The sequence below is a fragment of the Myotis yumanensis genome, unplaced genomic scaffold (assembly GCF_028538775.1).
Source record: "Myotis yumanensis isolate MYYU_CA2020_CCGP unplaced genomic scaffold, mMyoYum1.0.hap1 SCAF_9, whole genome shotgun sequence".
NCBI lineage: Eukaryota > Metazoa > Chordata > Mammalia > Chiroptera > Vespertilionidae > Myotis > Myotis yumanensis.
The window spans coordinates 3773570-3797178 of record NW_027223760.1 but is presented as its reverse complement, the minus strand read 5'-3'; the positions used below and the strand labels follow the sequence as shown (position 1 = coordinate 3797178).

At 39.6% G+C, this 23609-nt stretch overlaps 1 protein-coding gene across 14 annotated transcripts in view; it reads right to left on the bottom strand.

Moving 5' to 3' along the window:
• Positions 1–23609, bottom strand: part of KMT2C (lysine methyltransferase 2C) — a 255758-nt gene that overhangs the window by 182591 nt on the left and 49558 nt on the right. For all 14 annotated transcript variants that reach the window (XM_070423607.1, XM_070423606.1, XM_070423611.1 and 11 more), the window contains one exon: positions 1960–2048. In XM_070423607.1, the coding sequence (XP_070279708.1) occupies positions 1960–2048 (89 nt within the window). The remainder of the gene's footprint in view (positions 1–1959; positions 2049–23609) is intronic.

Genomic DNA, 23609 nt, shown 5'->3' with positions numbered 1-23609 from the left:
GGGAACAATTGTTGAAAGGGAGATTTTGGAAGTGAAACAGTAAGTGATACAATGACAAAGGCAAAAGCATGACCATAAGAAGAAGTGGCTGGGATAGGCTGGAGAATAAGATTTTTTAGGGCAGTGGTTCTCAACCTGTGGGTCACGACCCCTTTGGGGATGGAACAATCCTTTCACAGGGGTCGCCTAAGACCATCAGAAAACACATATATAATTACATACTGTTTTTGTGATTAATCACTATGCTTTAATAATGTTCAATTTGTAACAATAAAATTGGGGGTCACCACAACATGAGGAATGTATTAAGGGGTTGCGGCATTAGGAAGGTTGAGAACCACTGTTTTAGGGCATCAAGGAGCTAAGGGTCTGGGTATTGAATAGATTATTAAAATTGGCAACAGGAGCCCTGGCCAGTGGGCTCAGTTAGTTGGGCATTGCCCTGTGCACTGAAAGGTTGCCAGTTCGATCCTGGGTGAAGGCACATGCCCAGGTTGCAGACTCAACCCCCAGAAGGGCAGCTGTCCATGTTTCTCTCTCATTGATGTCTCTATCTCTCCATCTCCCTTTCTCTCTCTCTGAGATCAATAAAAACATATGTTTTTAAATTGGCAATGGGAGCCCTAGCTGGTTTGGCTCAGTGGATAGAGCGTCGGCCTGCAGTCTGAAAGGTCCCAGGTTCGATTCTGGTCAAGGGCACCTACATGGGTTGTGAGTTCTATCCCCAGTGTGGAGCTTGGAGGAGGCAGCTGATCAAGGATTATCTCTCATCAGTGATGTTTCTATATCTCTCTTCCTCTCTGAAATCAATAAAAAATTAAAAAATTAAATAAAATTGGCAATGGGAAAAGCAGAGGAGAGTAGGAAGGCAGGTGCTCAAGTGTCAGAGAATGCGGGCGAGTTCTCAGAAGGCTGCTAATCAGTGCAACCCAAGGGACCTGTGGGCCACTCTGAAATGTCACTTAGAACTTCGAAGATTTTCACCTAGGAAGTAACTGTATACAGTACAGAAAAAATTAAATTAAGGGGGGAAAGTCATACAAAAAATAACTAGTGGAAAACGTATATAAATCCAAGTTTAAAGTAATATGGTGATAAATGTCCATCAAAAAGTGAAATGCAGAATTCTGATCATCCAAGCTTCACTTCTGTCACTCTACCTAACCAGAGCCTGCTGGAAAAAAAGATGAGAATTGCAGAATATTTGAAAGCTTTCCAAGAATTGTAACTATATAATAGCAACACATTTGACACCAAAAATATTGTATGGAAAATTGTATTTTAAAAGATATAGCACTCTTTAACTTTTCTCTAAAAACTGCATGACATTCTATAAGCATCAAGAAGGCATTCAATTTCAGAGAAAAAGCCTGACACTGTATCTAAATTCTATTCAACGGCTGCTAAAAACATTGCCAGTGAGAGACCATCTCACACAAACATCCTCTGAATACAGCATGGAACCTCATCCCTTTGACAACTTATAAAACCATCAACCTTGTGTAAATTTTGGAAACTACTTTGGGCAACCTACTCTATTCTACCTTTTGCAGACACCTAACAGTCCAGCAGACAGACTAGAATACATTTGGTCTCGTGTAACCTAGCACTGCACAACATTACTCACTATGGAACTTTTACTCCCCCCACCACACACAATAACACAATCAGCTTTAAACAAACACTACAGGTTCATAACCCAGAAATATACTATGAGCTTTCATCCTAGTGGCCTAGACTTACTCTTTATTCCAGTTTTAATTTCCTTTAATAAAACATTTCTCTACAGATATTAAATAATTTCTACTAACTCAGGACTGTAGGGAAAAAAAGAGTAATCCGTTTTTTCACTTCATCGCTACTTCTCAAATTATTTCAGTACAGAAAATTTCAGAAATCAGTATACAGACAAATGCTAATTGTGCAAATTATTACATGCATTTTCATGATTTTTATTACCTGTTTCCACAATATTTTCTGTTTCTGCTGTCTCCAGACCATCCATGCTGTCCTCATCTTCCACTGTAGTTTTTCCTCTACTTCGAGGCCTACAAAGAAATAAATATATATATAGTTAAATATTAAATTTTAAGGCTTAGAATTAAACTCAATGTAAAGCACCAATTGTAGGTACACAAAATAAACATTTCTAACATTTTACTATATTAGATAGTAATATAATACTTTACAGTCATTTCCCCCTCAAATCCTGATGTGCCTTTTACCTGCATGTGAGGACAGGCCCTGATTACTAAGTCTGTGCCATCATAACTCACTTTCTCAATTACTCTGCATTTTAGGCTTTGTCCCTGGTTTAGCTAATCTTCTGATGCTGCCCTCTGTCTACAGTCTTGGTCTCTGATCACCTAATGCAGTGTTCTCAACCTTCCTAATGCCGCGACCCTTTAACCCTTTGCACTCCGAACCATTCTGGACATTGGCTACCAGCTACTCGACGCTACTTTGCGGCGGAAACGTGCATTTACAGACCCTCGTATTATTTAGTATAATTTTGGAACCAAGTAACGTATTATAATGATATTGGACTTATATGAATTGGGTGACATCGAGGAATGTATATTTTCAAAAAAAGAATATTTTATTGTTTATAATTTTGTACAGTATGGTAAGTTTTGTAACACTCCCCAATATGCATTGCAGGCTGATTAGTGCATGTTTGACAGTAATAAGTGGTTTGACGCCTGCCACCAGGTGTTTTCCTGTTAGAACACACAATGCAGTCCCGTTTTCTTTGTCCCACATCGGGAATATGTAGTTTATTGTTTAATCCGACACAAAACCCGCTGACATTTCTTGTATATATCTTAGTAATTTTACGATATTTTGATTTAATTTCTTGTGCCATTTCAAGATAAAACTTCAGGGAAACATGCATGTCTCAAAAAGTTGCGTTGAAATAACTCAATTCCCCGTAATCACTAATAAACTGCAATGTCCCCTGAGAGGGGACATCCGAGTGATATGCTAGAATTCCGATGTCCCCTGAGAGGGGACAGCGGAGTGCAAAGGGTTAATACAGTTCCTCATGTTGTGGTGACCCCCAACCATAAAATTATTTTCGTTGTTACTTCATAACTGTAATTTTGCTACTGTAAACAATATGTAATTATATATGTGTTTTCCGATGGTCTTAGGCGACCCCTGTGAAAGGGTCGTTCGACCCTCAAAGGGGTCGCGACCCACAAGTTGAGAACTGCTGACCTAATGGGTTCCTTTCAAAGTTCATACACCAGGTTATACTACTACATCTAATATTAAGTAGTGATGCCCAGACAGGTATATGTTTAAGAAAGCAATGCACACCCTGTCAACCGCTCAGAGAGAAAAAATTCTAAGTAGTAAGCAAGATTTAGTCATATCAACCTTGCAAGTGTGATAAAATTTAACTTATAAACACTTCAGTGAAGTAAACATAAGAGCTGTGGTATCCCGACTGGTTGCTCAGTGGTTGAGCATCCACTCATGCACCAAAAGGTCGCTGGTTCGATTCCCAGTCAAGGAACATGCCCAGGTTGCGGGCTTGATCACCATTGAGAGGTAGAGGTGGTATAGGAGGCAGCTGGTCGATGTTGATGTTTCTCTCTCTCTCTTCTTTCTCCCTACCCCTTCCTCTCTCTTTTAAAAATCAATAAAAACATTTTTTAAAAGTGTTGTGGTAAAATGGGATTCTTTAACCCAAGCAATTAAAAAAAACTAATGTTTTTAAATTTTTTCATGTCTCATAAATAATGGATAGAAATGAGTCAAAAAATTGAAACAAGTAAAAAACATGACATTACATATTTTAAAAACTTAGAAACTGGCAAAGCAGTATTCAGATTTCAGCACATTAAATTATTACTTAAAAGGAAAAAATACAAATGAATTCAGTATTTAGTTGAGAAGCATTAAAAGAATAAAAAAATAAGAAATAAAGCATTGATATGGAAAAATAAAGCAAAAGGCTGTTTTAAACAGTAGGAAATCCATTTAAATCTTATTTAGTACACTCAACAATTAAAACAAATAAAGAAGATATAATAATTTTTAAATAAGAATTTTTAAGAGTTAAAGTGTTCAAAGTCCCAATGGTTTTATAAATGAATTATTGCACACTGTCAAAAGGTCATCTCTACCCCAAAAATACAATTAAAAAGAAACACCTGAACCAAAACCCTAATAAATATAGCAAAAAATATATAGATTAAAAAAAGTATTGCCCTAGCCAGGGTGGCTCAATTGGTTGAGCATCATCCCATGCACCACATGGTCCCTGGGGTTCGATTCCCCATAAAGGCACATACCCGGGTTGTGGGCTCGATCCCCAGTAGGGGGGTGTAGGAGACAAACAATCATAGATGTTTCTCTCCCTCTCCGTTCCTCTCTCACAAATCAACAAAAACGTATTTTCAAAAACCTAAAAATATGAGTAAATATAATCAAAATACAAGCATGATTTAATATTAGAAATTTGTCAATATCACACATAAGGTCAAACAGCCAAAACAGCATCATTTCAAATTTCATGAGGGGAGGGGAGAAAGAGGCAGAACTAAATGTGAGATTTCAAAGACTTAATGTCCACATTAATCTTATAAATTAAAACTAATCTGAGTTCCTAAAATAATATAGGAGACTTCTACTTAAAATTACATGGAAGTAAGAATACTCAAAATTACCCTCAAGCCATCAACAAGAAAACCAGATAAAATATAAGAAACAGCCATTATCAGACACTGGACAACAGGCAGGGACAGGACTGGAGTCCCTGAACAAAGGGAAATAAACAAGGCAAACTCTGCTATCACAAAAGCTGTCTGCATGGAGTTAATTTAAACTGCACCAGAGAGTGGCACTCCGAGACGGGCAGTTGTGCTGAAAAGGGGAGACAAATCATCAGTCCAGGAGGCTAAAAGAGATTACAAATTATGGGACAGAACTGCTGTGCTGTGTAGTAGAAAGAGCTCTCCAGAACCCTGCATGAGGTTACCTGTGAGTTTCTATCTGCATACCACCTGTATAACTGTGCTGTATAACCCCGTAAGGCTGAACAAGAACGCCTTCAGAAAAAGGACAATTAGAGGAGAGTTGCAATACAAGCAAGCCCCAAAGTTCACAGAGTGCTAAGAAAGACCTCATTGACTATGCATTCAGTAGAGACCACAGTGGAACGCATCTTCAGGAGTAGGGCTAACAAATGCTATTCTAGACCTAAAAGAGCTGACAAGTCTCAACAGAACCCAAATGATCCACAACTAACTTCCCTGACAGGCAAGAAAAAAAGTTAAACACTTATGAAAGCATTACAATAAAATCTAGCTGTTAGCAACCACAAAATCACAATATGAGGCATCCAATAAAATTTTACAAAGAAGCAAAAAAAAAAAAAAAAAAAAAGCCAGTCATAATCAGAATAAAAATCAAAGAATAGAAACAGAAAACAACAAAAATGATAAAAGGGACAAGACTGGACATTAAACCAACTATATCAATATGCCTCATACGCTCAAGAATGTAATAGCAAATGAATATGAGAGAAATAGAAGATATTAAATATAAACAAAATGGAACTCATAGAGGTACATTAAAAGATAACCTCAGCATTGGCCAGTGTGGCTAGATGGTTACAGCATCAGCCCTCACACCTAAGGGTCTCAGATTCAATTCCCAGTCAAGGGCACATACCTGGGTTTCGGGTTTGCTCCCTCCCAGTGGGGGTGCATGCAGGAGGCAATCAATTGATGTCTGTCTCACATCAATATTTCTTTCTCTCCCTCTCTTCCTCTTTTCCTACCTTCCACTCAACAACAAAAAGATAACATCTAATAAAAATTTCACTTTGAAAGATTAACATCTGATTAGAAACAGCAAAACAAAGATAACTGACCTTAAAGACATAGCAAAAAAAAAAAAAAAATCTATCCAAAATTAAAGGACAAGGGAAAAAGGACAAACAGCTACAGGTGGCTTTACTGATTAATTCTATTAAACATTTAAGAAATAATACTAATCCTATACTATCTTCAGGATGTACTGGAGGAAGGAATACTTCCTAACTCATTCTATGAAGTAGGCATTACGCTGACAGCAAAATCAAAGACATAATCAACATCCATCATTAACAAAAATCCTGTTTCACAGAATTTTAAAAAGGACATTCTACCACCCATTTTCCCAATATTAAAATTATCATACCAAATCAAACTAAGAAAAATGCAAGAAAAAAATTACAGCCTGTTTTTTCACTAAAAACATACAGAAAATCTCAAGCAAAGGGCTCCAGTTCTATATATGATTTAGAAATATGCCACTCACTGAATGCAAATGTAAAACATGAAAATAATATATGGAACAACTATTTTGAATTTCCTTAACCAGTTAACTACCATGCATCCAAAACGCAAACCATCTCCACACGCCACAATATTTTGAATTTAATTTAAAAAGTCAATTTGCAATGAATATTATAAAAATAAATATATTACTCACAATTCGGATGTTCTTGAATGTTTTCAGCTGAAAATTCTCACGAAAAATAATTTTAAAGTTGGTCAAGGCTGCCACTTAGGGAAAACATTTTTTTTTATAGGCGCACATGGCATGTGAGGAAGGTCCACTGCTTGCATCTACAGATGCTTATGCCATACAATGGGTTAAAAATACATAACACGCCCAGCCGGTGTGGCTCAGTGGTTGAGTGTCGACCTATGAACCATGAGATCACAGTTCAATTCCCGGCAGAACATATGCCCAGGTTGCAGCTCAATCCCCAGTAGGGAGCATGCAGGAAGCAGCCAATCAATGATTCTCTCTCACCATTGATGTTTCTATATCTCTCCCTCTCCCTTCCTCTCTGAAATCAATAAAAATATATTTTAGAAAGGAAAAAAAAATCCTAACAGCAGGTTGATCGGGAACAAACACCAAAATGCAAAGTATTGCCAAAATGTCACTGACTTCACTGTTTTACCTCTCCAGTATCCCCTGTACTGAATGAACTCAATGCAGTTTGAAACCTAGAAGAGCGTACAGAGGAGGTGTGAGCGCCTGAGCTGATCTGCAACCTGCCCATGGGTGGACCTGACCCTAATCAGTACAACAAGACTTTCAGAAGTAAACTAATAGATGTCTAGCAAGGTCCCAGGGTGACTGCCTGGTGCTGCACACACAGTACAGGCAGACAGCATCTGTCACATGCCCATGAGACAAGTGATCGTTTTCTCGCTGGCTTCTTTGGACATAACACTCTCCTAAAACTTCTCCAATATTTTTCCTTCTGCTGGTTCCGCTTCCTCTTTATTGATCTCTAAATGGTAGAGTGCCCAGGGCTCGGGCACAAAGTCTCTTCTCCACACACAAAGGCTCATTCCCCGGGCAATCTCACCCAGTCTCTTGACATTTATGCTGTTATTGACCCAAATTCCTCCACTCCCTACCTGTCCACTGTTAACTCATATTTAGCTGTCTACCCAACAGCTCCACTTGGATTCAAACAAGCATTTCAAAGTTAACATGTCAAAAACCAAATCTGATTCCACACTTGCTCTTTCTCCAGTGTTTCCTATCTCAGTAAAGAGTGACACCAATCACCCAAGTAGCTCGGCTTCATAATTTTCGATTCCTCTCTCTCATGCCTCATATATCACATCAGCAAATCCTGTCAGCTCTACCTTCAAGACATGTTCCAGTTACACTGTGTTACACTGTCAACAGCCTAATGTCACCATGGGTTTTTGTTACTATTACAACTGGGAATTATGTAACTCACCTTTACTGAGTATTTAGTATGTAAGAGACACTCGTATTACCATTTCTATTTACATCTGAAAAAGTGAAGCTCAGAGAAGATAATGGCTATGCCCAAATTTACTGGCTCTAGCTCCATAGCAATGCATTCTTAACCACTGACGATACTGCAATTAGTGGCCTCTGTTTCCACTCTCACTGGCCTACAGGCTCTCCGAACAATTATTAATGATAATTTAAAACCTTAAATTAAATCAGGCCACTCGTCCTTCCTCTCAGTGGCTACTCATCACACCTAGAAAAACTCCTCCACGGCCTACGTGATGTGGCTGTCCTGGCTCCCTCCGAGGTCTGTATGAGCACACTCCTCCTTCCACACCATGGCCCTGCTGCACTGCCCTTTCGTAAATACACCGAAGATGTTCCACTTTAAAGCCTGTGCATATTTCCCTATTGTTTTATCAATCTGTCTCTTCAACTGGAATGAAATCTCCATGAGTGTTAGAACTCTGTTCTATTCACTACCACACTTCCAATGCCTAACAGTACCAGCCGTATCACAGACACTCAAAACAGGCTTTGCTGAATGAACGCAATAGTTCTACAACTCGGGAGGAAAATACACATTTAATAACAAGAATTGAGATAGCTACCTAACCATTCTAAAGATGCAAATTATAGCCCGGCTGGTGTGGCTCAAAGGTTGGGTGTTGACCCAGGAACCAAGAGGTCACCAGTTCGATTTTTAGTCAGGGCACATGTCTGGGTTGCAGATTTGAACCCCAGTAGGGGGTGTGCAGGAGGCAGCTGATTGTGATGTTTCCCTCTCATCAATGTTTCATTCTCTCTAACCCTCTCCCTTCCTCTCTCTATAAAATTCAATAAAAACATATTTTAAAATATAAAATAAAATAAAGATGCAAATATAATTCTGCTTCCCACTGAGCAGAAAAATAAAATTTCATATGGGGTCAAACTTTGTTTGTTTGTTTGTTTGTTTACTTATTTAACCCTCACCCAAGGATATGTTTATTGATTTAGAGAGAGAGAAAGGGGGTGGGGAGAGAAATATCAATGTGAGAGAGAAACATGGATCAGTTGCCTCCCATAAGCATCCTGACCAGGGATCAAACCTACAACCTTTTTGGTATACAGGCCAATGTTTCAAATAAGCCACCTGGCCAAGGACTGGGGTCAAACTTTAAAAGTAAGCCATGTAACCTAATACTAAATGTTTGTCATTAAGGTAAATAAAGAAAAAATAAGAACTTTTAATACCACAAGGGAACAGACAAAACTGTCATCACTGGCAAATAACACCACCAACATCTATTAGAAAACACAGGTTAATTAACTGAAAAGTGAAGAGTTCTCAAAGATTGTCAGATCTACACAGTAATAAAAACATCAACAACTTTCCTGTGCTTCATGCTATACAAACAGCAATGATAATCATTTCAAATGCAATGAAACAATCAAGTTACTAGGAATCACTTCAATGAAAAATATAATAAACATATTCATGAACATAAAGGAAAAAAAACAAGTAAACAGAGAAAACCTAATAAAGAAAGGAACAAAGGATTCAAATAAGCCATGTGTAGACAAAATGATTCAACCTAGAAATATGACAAAGTGTTCAACTTCACCAAGTAATCAGGGAATTCAAACAGTGAGATAGGATATGAAAAATACTAATACTACCCAGGGACAGTGGGAACACAGAAGAGACAAAGACTCGCACATAACAGCTGCAGGGGTGTGAATACTGTGCAGTGGTCAGCAAACTGCGGCTCACGAGCCACATGCGGCTCTTTGGCCCCTTGAGTGTGGCTCTTCCACAAAATACCACGTGCGGGTGCGCATGTACAGAGCAACTGAAACTTCGTGACCCATTGGTATTTTGTGGAAGAGCCACACTCAAGGGGCCAAAGAGCCGCATGTGGCTCGTGAGCCGCAGTTTGCCGACCACTGGTGTAGTGTATACTGGAAGGCAAATTAGCAATAAGTATCAAATATAAGATATTCACATCATTTGCTCTATCAGTTTCATGTCTAGAACTCTACCCAACTTCACATGCATAAATATCTAGATAATATATATATGAGGACGTTCACGATAGAAGGAACAACATAAAAGCTGGTTGAGGGGATACTGAAACAAAGTATGTGCTAGCCATTCAATGATTTTCAGTCTCTGACCACTACAAACAATAAGGAAGTCCTATTTGTACTAATAAAGACAGACCTCTAAGACATAGTTTAATGAGAAAAAGTGCACTACAGAATATACATGATTCCATGAAAGTTCTGTAAGTGTACATGCATGTATAAGCATTTGTGATTTATAACCATGTGTGTTTACACGCCAAAAACATACAGCAAAACAGAATGACAGGCACTAAACTGGTAACAGTGCTCTCCTCTGGAGGCATGAAGGAAAACCGAGGGCCAAGGAAGGGCCTTTCGACTCCTGGTGAGTTCTTTATAAAGAGCATACATTCATCTATAATTTATAGTGGGGGAAGGGTTAAAAGATGTTTTTCCTTGGGAACCACTGGGAGAGTGCTTTATCTTTTATGCTCTAGTAGTTCAGGGATTATTTCTAATCCCACTCTATATAGCAAACCTTCCAAAATAATGTATCTCACGACAGTCCTTAGGAGTCATATGCAAAAATAAAGGAATAGTTTATGGTGTTTGGGGTTTGTTTATAATAATAGTTAGAAATGCCTCTGTGATTAAAGCCTATGACCTGATTTTCAACCTGTGATACTTCTAACCATTAGGAGACCACATAATACCAAACCACCAGGAAACTGAAAAATTGTGCCAATCATTCAGATTATTTTTTTTAAAAAGTCCCTGTGACTATTCTGTTCAATAATTTGACATCTATCTTGTGTATGAACATATGTATATACAATACATACCTACACAACAAAAATTAAGTCACCACATTGCTGTTCTGTGGTCAGAATATAACTTGCCCTTTAAGCCACCTACAATATGTCACTTACTGAATAATATTAAATAACTTTTCTTAAAAATATTACTAATACAGTAGTGTTTTTTAAAGAGAAAAAACAATCATATTCTCAATAGAAAAACAAAGAAAAATAATATGACCAGCAATTTTAAAAAATGAAATGGACTTTAAACACAAAATATTCAACCTCACTAACAATTTTAGAAATGGAAATTAAAGCAAAGAGATATCATTTTACAAATCAAATGAGCAAAGGGTGGTAACGCCCTCATCTGGACATGTTACAGGAAAGCATGCTAGAGTATGAATGTAAATTGGACAACCAAACAGATAATATCCTAAATACAGAGCATATAGAATGCAGCTCTTATTTAGTATCTTGTGTCAAAGGTTTTAGAGGAAAATCATCCGGTATTATAAAGACTGAAATGTCATGCAAGTAATTGTCAGGGTAAATTTGTGTAGCAATAGGACATTATAGGCAAAACATAGGAAAACATCAAGAGTTTGCAACTACATAGCTGATAATCATCACAGCAACTCAAAATGGGCATAATAATTAAATGACATCGTCCCTCCTACATTGTAAGTACAGTCGGATATATTTACAGCTGATAATTACATACAGAGTGTCAACAGGTATGACTGTTTAGCTAAATTTAGGTTTTACAAAGACTTGAACATTTGGAGTGAGGAGGAATTACATATCATAATTACCATAAATAAAACTTCCTAATAAATACCTAAAGATATTATTTTTATTGTTGTTTATTTTTACCACTCTGCAACTGAAGAATTTACAGTAGTATACAGAATCTATCTATATAAAAGCCTAAGCGACTATCGCAACCAAACGGACAACCGAACAGGCTGCGTGGTGGGGCAACCCAGCCAGCAGGGGGGTCAGTTAGGGGTGACCAGGTCAGCAGGGGGGGCAGGGAGGGGCGATCAGGCCGGCAGGCAGAGGCGGTTAGGGGTGATCAGGCAGGCAGGGGGCAGTTAGGGGCAATCACGCAGGCAGGCAGGTGAGCGGTTAGGAGCCAGCAGTCCAGGATTGTGAGAGGGATGTCCCAGATCAGAGAGGGTGCAGGCCGGGCTAAGGGACACCCTCCCCATGCACAAATTTCATGCACTGGGCCACTAGTTTTCAATAATAGACAGTTGTGAAGTTTGAGCATTTGTTAAGAATGTCTGTTCAAAAAACAGAAATGCAAAGCACAAGGAAGAGATCCATGCAGAGATCAATTTTTCAGAAGGGCCTTGAATTAAAAAATTACAAACAAAACTCACATCCGTTTTGTTTACCTGAAATTTTTTAAGTAAGACTTCTTGCAGGGAGGGGTACATGGGAACTGTACTTTCTGCGCACTTCTATAAACCTAAAACTGTCCTTAAAAATTAAATCTATTTTTTTAAATGTACTGAGCCATTTTTTAAAAACTCCTTGTGGTCTAATAAACTATTTCCAAAATAACTTTTTGTGGTGAAATATAGAACAGGATAAAGGAAAGCACAAAAATCGATGCGGGAAAAGGACATTTTTTACAAAGGATCAAAACTGCACCAAATTTCTCAGCTGAAAAATTGAAAGTAGAAAACAAACATGGAGGGGAGGAAAGGATTTAACAAATAATGAGTATAAAATAAAATGATAGAAATATCTCAGCCTGGCCGGTGTGGCTCAGTGGTTGAGGATCAACCTATGAACCAGGAGGTGATGGTTCGACTCCCGGTCAGGGTACATGCCAGGGTGCAGTCTCGATCCCCAGTGTGGGGCATGCAGGAAGCAGGTGATCAATGATAACCTCTCATCATTGATGTTTCTCTCTCTCTCTCCCTCTCTGAAGTCAATAAAAATATATTTTAAAAAAAGAAATATCTCCAAACACATCAATAGTTATAAATTATCAATAAGCAATGATTATAAAACATGTAAAGTCCCCAGCAGAAAAACAAAAATTACCAGACTAGATTTGTCGACAAAACAGTTTTAAACTATGAAGAGACATCTAAGCATAAGGGCAAAATATAGTGGAATATGAAGTTAGAGAAAAAAAGATTTAAAAGGTGTTCAATCTGCCCAGCCGGTGTGGCTCTGTGGCTGAGCGTCATCGACCTATGAACCAGAAAGTCATGGATTCAATTCCCGGTCAGGGTACAAGCAGGGGTTGCAAGCTCAATCCCCAGTAGGGGGTGTGCAGGAAGCAGTTGATCAATGATTCTCTCTCATCATTGATGTTTCTTTCTCTCTCTCTCTCTCTCCCCCCCCCCCTCTGAAATCAATAAAAATGTATTTTGTTAAAAAAGTTATTCAATCTCAGAGACCATCAAAAAAATGATATCTACAACAATAGTAAGATATTTCTCACCTACTATATTAGGAATGTTTTAAATCTGATCATAAATCTGGTGTAAAAAAACAACAACAAGCAAAAGACTACAGCAACAGGGACTTCGCGACTTTTACTAAAGGAAGCATGAATTGGTGCCATCGTTTAGAAAAACACTCAGCATTACCCAGTAAAGTTGACATGTACATACCTTAAATGCACTGGCATGGTTTTAACCATAACTGAGAGTAAGAGATTTTAAATTATGAGCAAGCACATATATAAAATTCCATACAAAAGTAAAACTATCTTTCAAAGTAGGGGGCAAATTTGTGAAAAATAAAACTGAGGTTTTTGTACCAGCAAAAGATGCCAACCAGTTAACTCTAAAGACTCAGGAAGGAAGTTTCCAGAAGGAATATCTGAGACCTAAGAGGGAATAGACAAACACGGACTGCAAGAAAGCAGACTAACAATAATGTCCGATTTCGGGGGCTCCCAAAGGACTGAGACAATGTACAATAAGAGCATGTGAGGCAGGAGGCAGGGCAGTCCTAAGGGAAGCATTTGACATGGTTATCATTCAGAGTAAAATGAATTATTGATTCATGTTCCGTTTTAGATATATATTTATGCTAACATTTCTAGAGTAGACACAAAAACAATGCAGATAGAATGTGTAACTACCAAAGGAGAAGCATGGAATAAAAATAAAAAAAATCTCAATCCAGAAGTGAAAATGAATACACAGCAGTTATGTATATGAACAGAGATGAATCCCACCAAAGGAGAAAAGCAAGTTTCAGAAGACTGTATACCAACCACATATACAATATACCTGGTATGATTCCACTAAGACAAAGTTTAAAAGCAGGCAAACTAAGCCTAAATTATATAAGAATACATATAGACATGGTTTTTAAAAACTATAAGGACCAAGAAAATGTTAAACATAAACTTCAGTGTGATTACTCTGGATGGGAAGTCAGGGTGTGACCAAGGAGAGGCATTTAGGGGACTTCAAAAAATATTGGGTAATATTATATTCTTAAACTACAAGGGAGGTAACACAAGTGCTTGTTATTTTTTAAACTAAACTATATATAATCTATATATATAAAAGCCTAAGCACCGTTAAGACCAGTCGACAGAAGGACTGGTCAACCGGTGGCTATGATGTGCACTGACCACCAGGTGGCAGATGCTCAACACGGGAGCTGCCCCATGGTAGTCAGTGCGCTCCTACAGCCAACCTCCCACGGCCAGCCAAACTCCTGCAGTCCCTCCCCGCAATCGGCCCCGATTGCTGGCCAGGCCAAGGGACCCCACCGGTGCACGAATTCGTGCACTGGGCTTCTAGTTATATATAAAATTACATGCAGAAGGAATACAAAATTTCACAATTTAAAGTTAAAAAGGAATCTCCCTCAACTCCAAATATCCCACCTTCCTCCAATCCTTAATTCCAGACTCCTAAAAGGTCCCTGACTCTATGTCTCCTCCTCCTCTTCTCCCAAGGCCTATGGACTTAGTGCTTTGGTGTTCTACCTTGACATCTCTTTTAGAGATGCCTCTCATTGTTATTAAAACTGTGATTTATTAACTATTAAAGCAATGGGGCTTTTTCTTTTTCTTTTTTTTACTTCTTGTTCCTATCTAGACTGTTAAGGAAAAAATGCCTCTTTTGTGCTTCCCACCCTGCCCAGTACCTGCCAGGCACTTCTTATACAAAGTGGATATTAAGGTGTTTAATTTTTGTACCCATTTCTAGATTTACATCTGCATTTACCTGGATAGCACTTCCCAGTCTCATGTTCCTTAACCAGTTAATATGAAACAATAATGATAAACCATGAAACACAATTAACAAATTCAAGTTCCAATATTTCTTTCACTCTGAAACAAAAACTTTCTTTAGCATACTAAGTCAGAAGTCCTAGGTTTGGGAGGGATTGCATCTTAATTTTCTGTGTTCTATTTTCAACTTCAAAAAACTCTCTTTCTTCCATAGCCTAGCTTCTAGAAAGAACCCATATACTGTGTTTCCCCTCCTTGCTCATCTACCCTTCACCCCTCTATCCAAGACCTTCATAACACAAACAAAACATCTTCCAAGGCCACTCCTTGAGTGACTTCTAAACTCCATCTTCCTATTCTTTCAGTTGAACCAGTTTCCCCAAAACTTTTCACAAGTTAATAGAAATATTTATTTACTTGATCAAGCAGTATGACTAAAAGTGCACCTAAAGCAGTATCACTGACTCTTACTATCGGCAGGATTTATTCAACTTGACACCCAGTGAATGAAACCTTCCCAAAGGTCCCAGACAAGATATCCAGCCTCGCCCTAGCTGGTTTGGCTCAGTGGATAGAGTGTCCGACTGCAGACTGAAGGGTCCCAGGTTCGATTCCAGTCAAGAGCACAAGCCCGAGTTGCGGGCTTCATCTCCAGTAGGGAGCGTGCAGGAGGCAGCCAATCAATGCTTCTCATCATTGATGTTTCTATTCTCTCTCTCCCTTCCTCTCTAAAATCAATAAAAATATATTATATATAAAAAAAGATATCCAGCCTCTACTTCAATCAATGCACAGCATACAATGACAACGCCCATACGGAGATACAAGTATGAGTAAGAGACACTCATCAAACTTGAAAACTGGTCCTGGCCAGCTTGAGGGAGGCAACCAATCGATGTATCTCTCTCACATAGATGTTTCTCTCTCTCTCTCTCTCTCTCTCTCTCTCTCTCTCTCTCTCTCCCCCTCCCCCACTCCCCCTCCCCTTCCACTCTCCTTAAAAAAAATCAATGGGGGAGAAAATATCCTTGGTTGAGGATTAAAAAAACAACAGCTTGTGTATATGGGAAATAAACAGCAGAGTGTCTCAAGTACAGTGAACACAAACCAATAGATTAGCTGAGAGAGGAGAGAGCACTTATGATCAGTAAAGACTTCACAAAGAAGGATGGGTCGGATTTCAGACTGAAAGTGGGGAGAGGGAGGAGAGAAGTAATTCAGGTAGGAAGAATGCCTTGAGCAGGTAGAGGTGAGGGTAAAGGTCTGCCACATCCAGAAGAAAACAAATAAAATGGACCAAGGACATGGGAAAGACTTGAATGCCACACTAAGGTGTTTGAACATAATTCAGAAGACAGGTCCTAAACATTTTACAGCAAAAAAAAAAATACAGAATCAATTACACACTGGAAGAAATAACCCTGTCAATTTAATAATCCAGATTAGAACATAGGCCTGAAAGAAGTGTTCAATGGACAGCTTCTTCGGTGATAAAAAAGCCGAAACAGTCACCCCAAGTCTTTTTTTTTTTTTTTAAAGGAATTTTTTTATATATATTTTATTGATTTTTTTACAGAGAGGAAGGGAGAGAGAGAGTTAGAAACATCGATGAGAGAGAAACATCAATCAGCTGCCTCCTGCACACCTCCCACTGGGGATGTGCCCGCAACCCAGGTACATGCCCTTGACCGGAATCGAACCTGGGACCCTTCCGTCCATAGGCCGACGCTCTATCCACTGAGCCAAACCGGTTTCGGCCACCCCAAGTCTTATTCAGTTTTTATTTCAAGCCAAAATATGATTGCTCATTTATTCAACAAATATTGGAGTGCTGGCTGTGTGCTGGGAACCATTCTGGGGATCCAATAATTCTTACGTAGTAGTCCTGTTCTGTAATAAGAGCAGTGGTTCTCAACTTGGGAAGGGGGACATTTTTTTTAAACAAACACACACACAATTGGCAATGTCTGAAGACATCTGGTTGGTGGAGCCTGGGAATGCTGCCAAACATCCCTCAAGGCACCCCACACAAGGAAGCAGCCAGCCCCAAACTTCAACAGTGCAGAGATGAGCAGCCCTGCTCCAGAGCAGCATTACTTGGCAATGAACGTGCTGTTTCACATTTACTGGTTTTCTTTTATATTCAGACAGCTAAAATTATGATTGATTCGACTGTAAACTTATGGAGGGCAAGGAGGTACTTACATTCCCAAACCAATCTTAAATGCTCTTTTACAGATTTTTTTTTAATCACAATTCCCAGCACTGGCAGGAAAATAGGTAAATAGGCATAATCATATATTATTGGTAGGAGCATAAATTGGTACAATTATGCCATAGTGATGTTTGTGAATATTAAAAGTCTTTAAAATCTACGTATCTTTTGGCCCAGGAATTCCACTTAGGAATTTATCATGAGTAAATAATCAAGTGCATAAAGGTTTAGCTGTCAGGATGTTCACCCCCACTCTGTTTCTAACTCTCAAAGACTGAAAAAAAAAATCCTCCTTGTCCAACAAGAAAAGACTATTCAGATGAGTCATTTCTCAGAGCAAGGAGATGCTCTGCAGCTACTAAGCTCCTGTAGCACCGTGGTTATTGACATGGAAACCTTTATATGACCTCTCTCCTTAAGTGTACAAATATAAACAATACTAGAGGCCCAGTGCACGACATTCGTGCACTGTGTGTGTGTGTGTGTGTGTGTGTGTGTGTTGGGGGGGCATCCCCTTTGCCCGGCCTGCACCCTCTCGCAGTCCAGGACCCCTTGGGGATGTCCACCTGCAGTCAGACATCCCTCTCGCCTTACTCAGCCACGTCAAAGCCAGAGAAGAGCCCGGGCCGGTGTGGCTCGGTGGTTGAGTGTCGACCTATGAACCAGGAAGTCACGGTTCAATTCTCGGTCAGGGCACATGCCCAGGTTGTGGGCTCAATTCCCAGCAGGGGACGCACAGGAGGCAGCCAATCAATGATTCTCTCTCATCACTGATGCTTCTCTCTCTCCTTGCCTCTCTGAGTGTGCACATGTGTAAAGGTGCATATGTGTAAAGAACACAGCGATTCCAGGAAGCGTCAGAAAACCTCACATGGCCCAACTGCAGGGGGTGTGTGAACAGAGGGGTGCCGCCGCTGCGCTCGCCAGTCATGAGCCCGGCTTCTGGCTGAGCGTTGCTCCCCGTGTGGGACACATCGACCACCAGGAGGAAGCTCCTGCATTGAGCGTCTGCCCCCTGGTGGTCAGTGTGCATCATAGTGACCAGTCGTTCCGCCATTAAGTCGATTTGCATATTAGGGTTCTATTATACAGGATGACTCATAGACCTTATTTATATAGTTTTATACTATGTATTTTCTATTTTCTAAATGTTTCCTACATATGTATAATATATATACACCATGTTCATATGTAAAAAATATATACCACTAAGTATTTGCAAACCTAAAGATGCTAGGACAAAACATTTTTATCTTCTTTTGTTGATGAATATTTATAATTTAGCTATATTAATTTTTTATATAAACATTTTTAAGGCCTATTTATAATTAAATGGCAGTCTTACAAAACCCAAGAAACCTTGTATGGACCTGTGGTGAAAACATTTTCAGTGGAAATGCTACAACACTCCCCCCATCTCACACACACACACTCTCTCTCTCTCTCTCTCTCTCTCTCACTCTCTCACTCTCTCTCTCTCTCTCTTACACACACACACACACACACAGTTCAATGACCAAACCGAATCATCAGCTAGACTGGGGATGTCACTTTGACACAGGCTGGGAAGCGACTGGACCAGAGATCCTAGCAAAGAGTGTGCTGATACAAGACTAAGGGTGAGACAGGAGGCCCGGAAAGCTTGAGAAAGGAGGGAGTGTATGGCAGGTGGCATGGGACTGGTCTGTGTTGGGTGATGAGAAAGGCAGCATGGTGGGACTGCTGTGGGGATGAGCTCGAGAGGCAGGATGCTTAGGTTCTGTTCCATCTTCCTTGACCTCACTACAATATCACCTTGAGCAACTTGCCCTGCGCATTTGCTCCTCTGTGTAATGGGGATGAGAGCATGCTGAGAACAGGGCCGGGCACTGTGATTAAGGTTAGCATCCTCGCTACTCCTGTGACTCTGACATGAAGTTGTGCCTTTGGGACAGCAGAGGTGACCTCTCAACTATCAACCACTTTATTTTTAAGACACCCTTGTCAGGTGCCATGGGTCTGTATAGAACAAAAGCCAGAACTCTAGAAGGAGGCCTGAGGCAGTGTGTGTATGTTGAAGATGGGGGGGGTGGGGGTGGGGGTTTCATGCAAGAATTAACACTGGGGAGAACATCAGATCTGCAAAGACACAGCAGGAACAGGGCACCGTGAGTCACTGCACAGTGCTGCCAGAGAGATCTCCATAAAACAGTGTCTATGTCACTGGATAAAACCTTTCAGTGTCTCTCCGTGGCCTTCAGAGTTAAATCAGAACTGCTCCTTAAACTGATTTAAAATCCATACTACCTCTGCCCTGGCTGGTTTGGCTCGGTGAATATAGCGTGAGCCTGTGGACTGAAGGGTCCCCGAGTTTGATTCCGGTCAAGGGCACATGCCCGGGTTGCAGGCTCAATCCCCAGTGTGGGGCGTGCAGGACTGTCTCTCATCATTGATGTTTCTATCTCCTTCTCACTCTCTCCTCCTCTCTGAAATCAATAAAAACATATATATTTTTTAAAAATCCATACCTCTTACGTCAAGCGCACTGGGCTCTGGCCACACTAAATATCCTTAATGCAAACTCACTCAGTACTCAGTTCTTCGCACATGCAGCCCCTCTGCCTGGGGAGTAACTTCTGTCTCCTCCAGGAGAAGCAAACTGCTATCCAACCTCCAAAACTCAGCTTAGGATCAACTTCAGAGTCCTGTCCTGACCTTCGTGCCAAGGGACTGTTGTGTGCTCCCACTCGGTGCTCACGATAGCCCTGACACACGGAGCTGTGGCTCCGTGTAGGGATCTGGCCTTCACTGAGTTTCCAGATACTGTTTAGCACAGTGACTGATACATAAACTGCTACACAGCAGGCAACCAAAGAATACGGGGGGGGGGGGGGGGGGGGGGTGTCTTCTGGATCAACGATTGCCAACCTTTCAGACCTCGCAGACCACCAGTTAGCGACCGCTGTTCTAGGTAACAAAATGAAGGAAGAGCAGAACTAGAACATCATCATTTTACATTTTACAACCCAAAATGATCAATGGATCTATTCTAGGCACTGACCAACAGCGGCTGGCGTCACAAAAAGTGACACCCAGACTCTATGTGCCTCCCAATGAAAGAATGCACTACAGCCTGAGAAGCAGTGGGAAATTACTTCTTCAACAAATAAATTGCAAGTAAAAAAGGAGGGTAGTAACCTATAGATTAAGAGACTTAATCACAAGGTGTGGGTCTTATTCACATCCAGATTTAAGCAAACTGGTCTTAAAAAAACAGATACCTGCTTAATCTGAACACTGAATATTTGATACTATGGATTTAACTGTAAAATGATTTTTAGGTAACGATGGTAGTATTAGGGTTTTCTTTAAGTTTACTTTTTAGAGATGCATTCTCAAATATTTATCAAAGAAATTATATTATGCCTAAAATCTGTTTCAAAATAACACGAGAGAAGTGGGTAACAGTATCAATGAAACAAGACTGGCCATGTGTTGATCATCATTAAGCTGGTGATGGGTATTCAGAGTTTCATTAGCCTATTCTCTACCCATTTGTATATGGGCAAATTTTCTATGACAGTTACAAAAACAGGTGGGAAGGGAAAAGGAGTGATCACAATGACTATAAGATTACTGAATATCAAAGCAGATGGAGGGAAGGAAAAAAGATCACAAATGTAGGTGGCAACAACCAGAAAAAAAACTACTTTAGTGCAAAAAAGACCTCGGCTGAAGAAAAGCCACTAAGAGAAGGGAGATGCAGGACACAGTAGAGTGCAGGGGTGAAGGGAAACCGCATGCTCGCAGGACTTACAGCCAAGCGTTGCAAGCACAGACCCTGCAGCGAGAGAACACTGCTGGGTTCAAACCCTGTCTCCCTGGCTCACTCTGTGTCTTCCTTTCCTCAGATGTTACAAAGGGAACAAAGGATAAGAACAGTCTTTACTTGGAAGACTTTTGTACAAAGTAAATGAGTTAATGTGGTTATAATGTCCAGTTCTCCTAAAACAGTCCTGCCAGAAGTTCTCAATAAACGCTCACTATTCCCTCCCCACTACCCCTTCTCCCACTTTAGAGAGGGAAACACAGACCCCACGAGGCGAAGTGACTTGAGAACCATATTCTATCTAGGCTGAGTACTTCATGGCAAAGACTGGCTGGCTGCCTCTTCACCCAACGCAACTCCTAGGCATGCAGCTACATTTCACAACTTCCCTTCCATGTGTTTGACTTCCAGGTAACACAGTGTGGGCAAAAGGGAGGAATACCTCCTTCAGGACTCCCAGGCCCTGCCCCAAACCTCCATGCAAATGTGCACCTTCTCCCTCCCCCATCTGCCAGGCGACATCCATGCCCAGGGCAATCTGGGAAGTCATGTGTGAAGACAGCAGAGATATAAACTGTTACTGTCCTAACCCCTGAAATCTCAGGGTTTATCCGTGACCGTGACCGCAGGTGACTTTTTGTGGAACCATCACTACCATCATTCCTCCTTATCTTACAAAGGGGGACAATGAGGCATGGAGGGAGTCATAGTCACATAATTACCAAGTAGTACTTCCAGGATTGAACCAGAACAGGCTTAACACAGAGCTCTGGTTCTTACATGTCTTCTAAGACCATCAGACCAGCAAGTACAACCAGGATTTTGAATTTACAGTGGACACATTTAATACAGAATTTTGTTCTATATTCCTAAAAAAAAAAAATCATCACATTAATCTCTTAAAGGGATAATTACAGAACATATCTTTGGTTATCTTAAACCAAAAAGATATAAATAGGCCCCCAAAAATCTAAGTGGTGCTTTACAATAGACAAGAGGCACATAAGAATATTTTTTAAATACCATGTATATTAAAGAGACCATGCTTCCTTACCATTGCAAATAACGATAGAGTGCAAGTTTCAATCTTTTAATCCAACTTTTCCTGTTTGATTTTTCTTGAGCCATCCCTATTTATTGACAATTATATTGCATGATTTGATTATATTGTCATTTTTTAAAATAGGATTCAATGGGAAAAAATCACTATTTCAATCATCGCTGAACTGCACCTACATTATTAACCAAGATGTACCTATGAAAAGTACAAGATACCCTATTGTTAAGCAAAAGAAAGTGTTTACAACATAATTCCATTTGTTTTCAAAAAAGATATTTACCTAGTCTATATTTTTTACTATACATATTTATCTCTTATCTACAAATGAAAAACATCTGGAAGGAAACACAAGACAGTTTCTAGTGATTACCTGGGGTGAACAGGGAGCTCAGCTTGTGATTTATACCTTTAGTTAGTTTGAATTTATGATGAGCACGTGTACTTACAGAATAAAAAATACTTTCACCCAGCCGTTGTGGCTCAGTGGTGAACGTCGAACTGTGAACCAAGAGGTCACTTGCTAGTCAGGGCACATGACTAGCACCTGCCAAGGTTTTGGTCTAGATCCCCAGTGGGGGCTGCAGGAGGCAACCGATCCATGATTCTCTCTCATTATTAATGTTTCTATCTCTCTCCCTCTCCCTTCCTCTCTGAAATCAACACAAATATGTTTAAACTTTTTTTTAAAAAGAAACATTTTAAAATAAAGACCTATGATTTATAGTAATATAAAATGATCAAACTACCCAAATCCCACATTGCCGTGATATATAGTGAAGCATGTTGGTTGGAATAAAAAATTGTATCCCTTTATAATATATATATATATATATAATCTGATCAGTTTCACTCATATGTACAGATATATATGTGTGTTCAGATATCTGTGAGTAAATCTATTTCAAAACACAAAAAATAAGTATATTCTAAATAGATTTTGATAACGGTTAATCAAGCATGTTCCTTTTTGTGAAACTGGGTTCTAACCTGAGGAGTACCTGGGGGTTGTTAAGACAGGAAAAATAGTATGTTAGAATTTTAAAAACAGTTCTCATTTGGCTTTCCAAGTTTACAATGTTGGGGGGGGGGGGCTATTTTAATCTTTAGGCCTTCTTCAAATATTTCAAACCCTTTGGGAGAAAAGAGCAATTCAAAATCAAATATCCATTTGTCAAGGACCTCACTGTGTCATAAGCACTATTTTAAAATTATCTCATTCATCAAAATAGTGTTTGTCAAGAGCCCAGAGGTAGTTATTATTGTAATTACAGTATATTAAGATAAATGTTTCTTCATCTAGAATCTTATATAACTGTATGATAGTGAAACAGAAAACAGTTTTATTTTTTTAAATATGTTTTTATTGATTTCAAAGAAGGGTGAGGGAGAGATAGAAACATCAATGATAAAAATCATTGATTGGTTACCTCCTGCATGCCCCACACTGGGGATCAAGTCTGACCGGGCATGTGCCATGACCAGGAATTGAACTGTGACCTCCTTGTTCATAAATCAATGCTCAATCACTGAGCCACACCAGCCTGGCGAAAACAATGTCTTATTACCCCTATTAATAGAAGTGGGGTAGGGGGAGACTATAGTAAAGATAATCCAAAATAACAAGCATTCAAAATAAATAATATTTGGGTTGTTTCAGTTTGAGA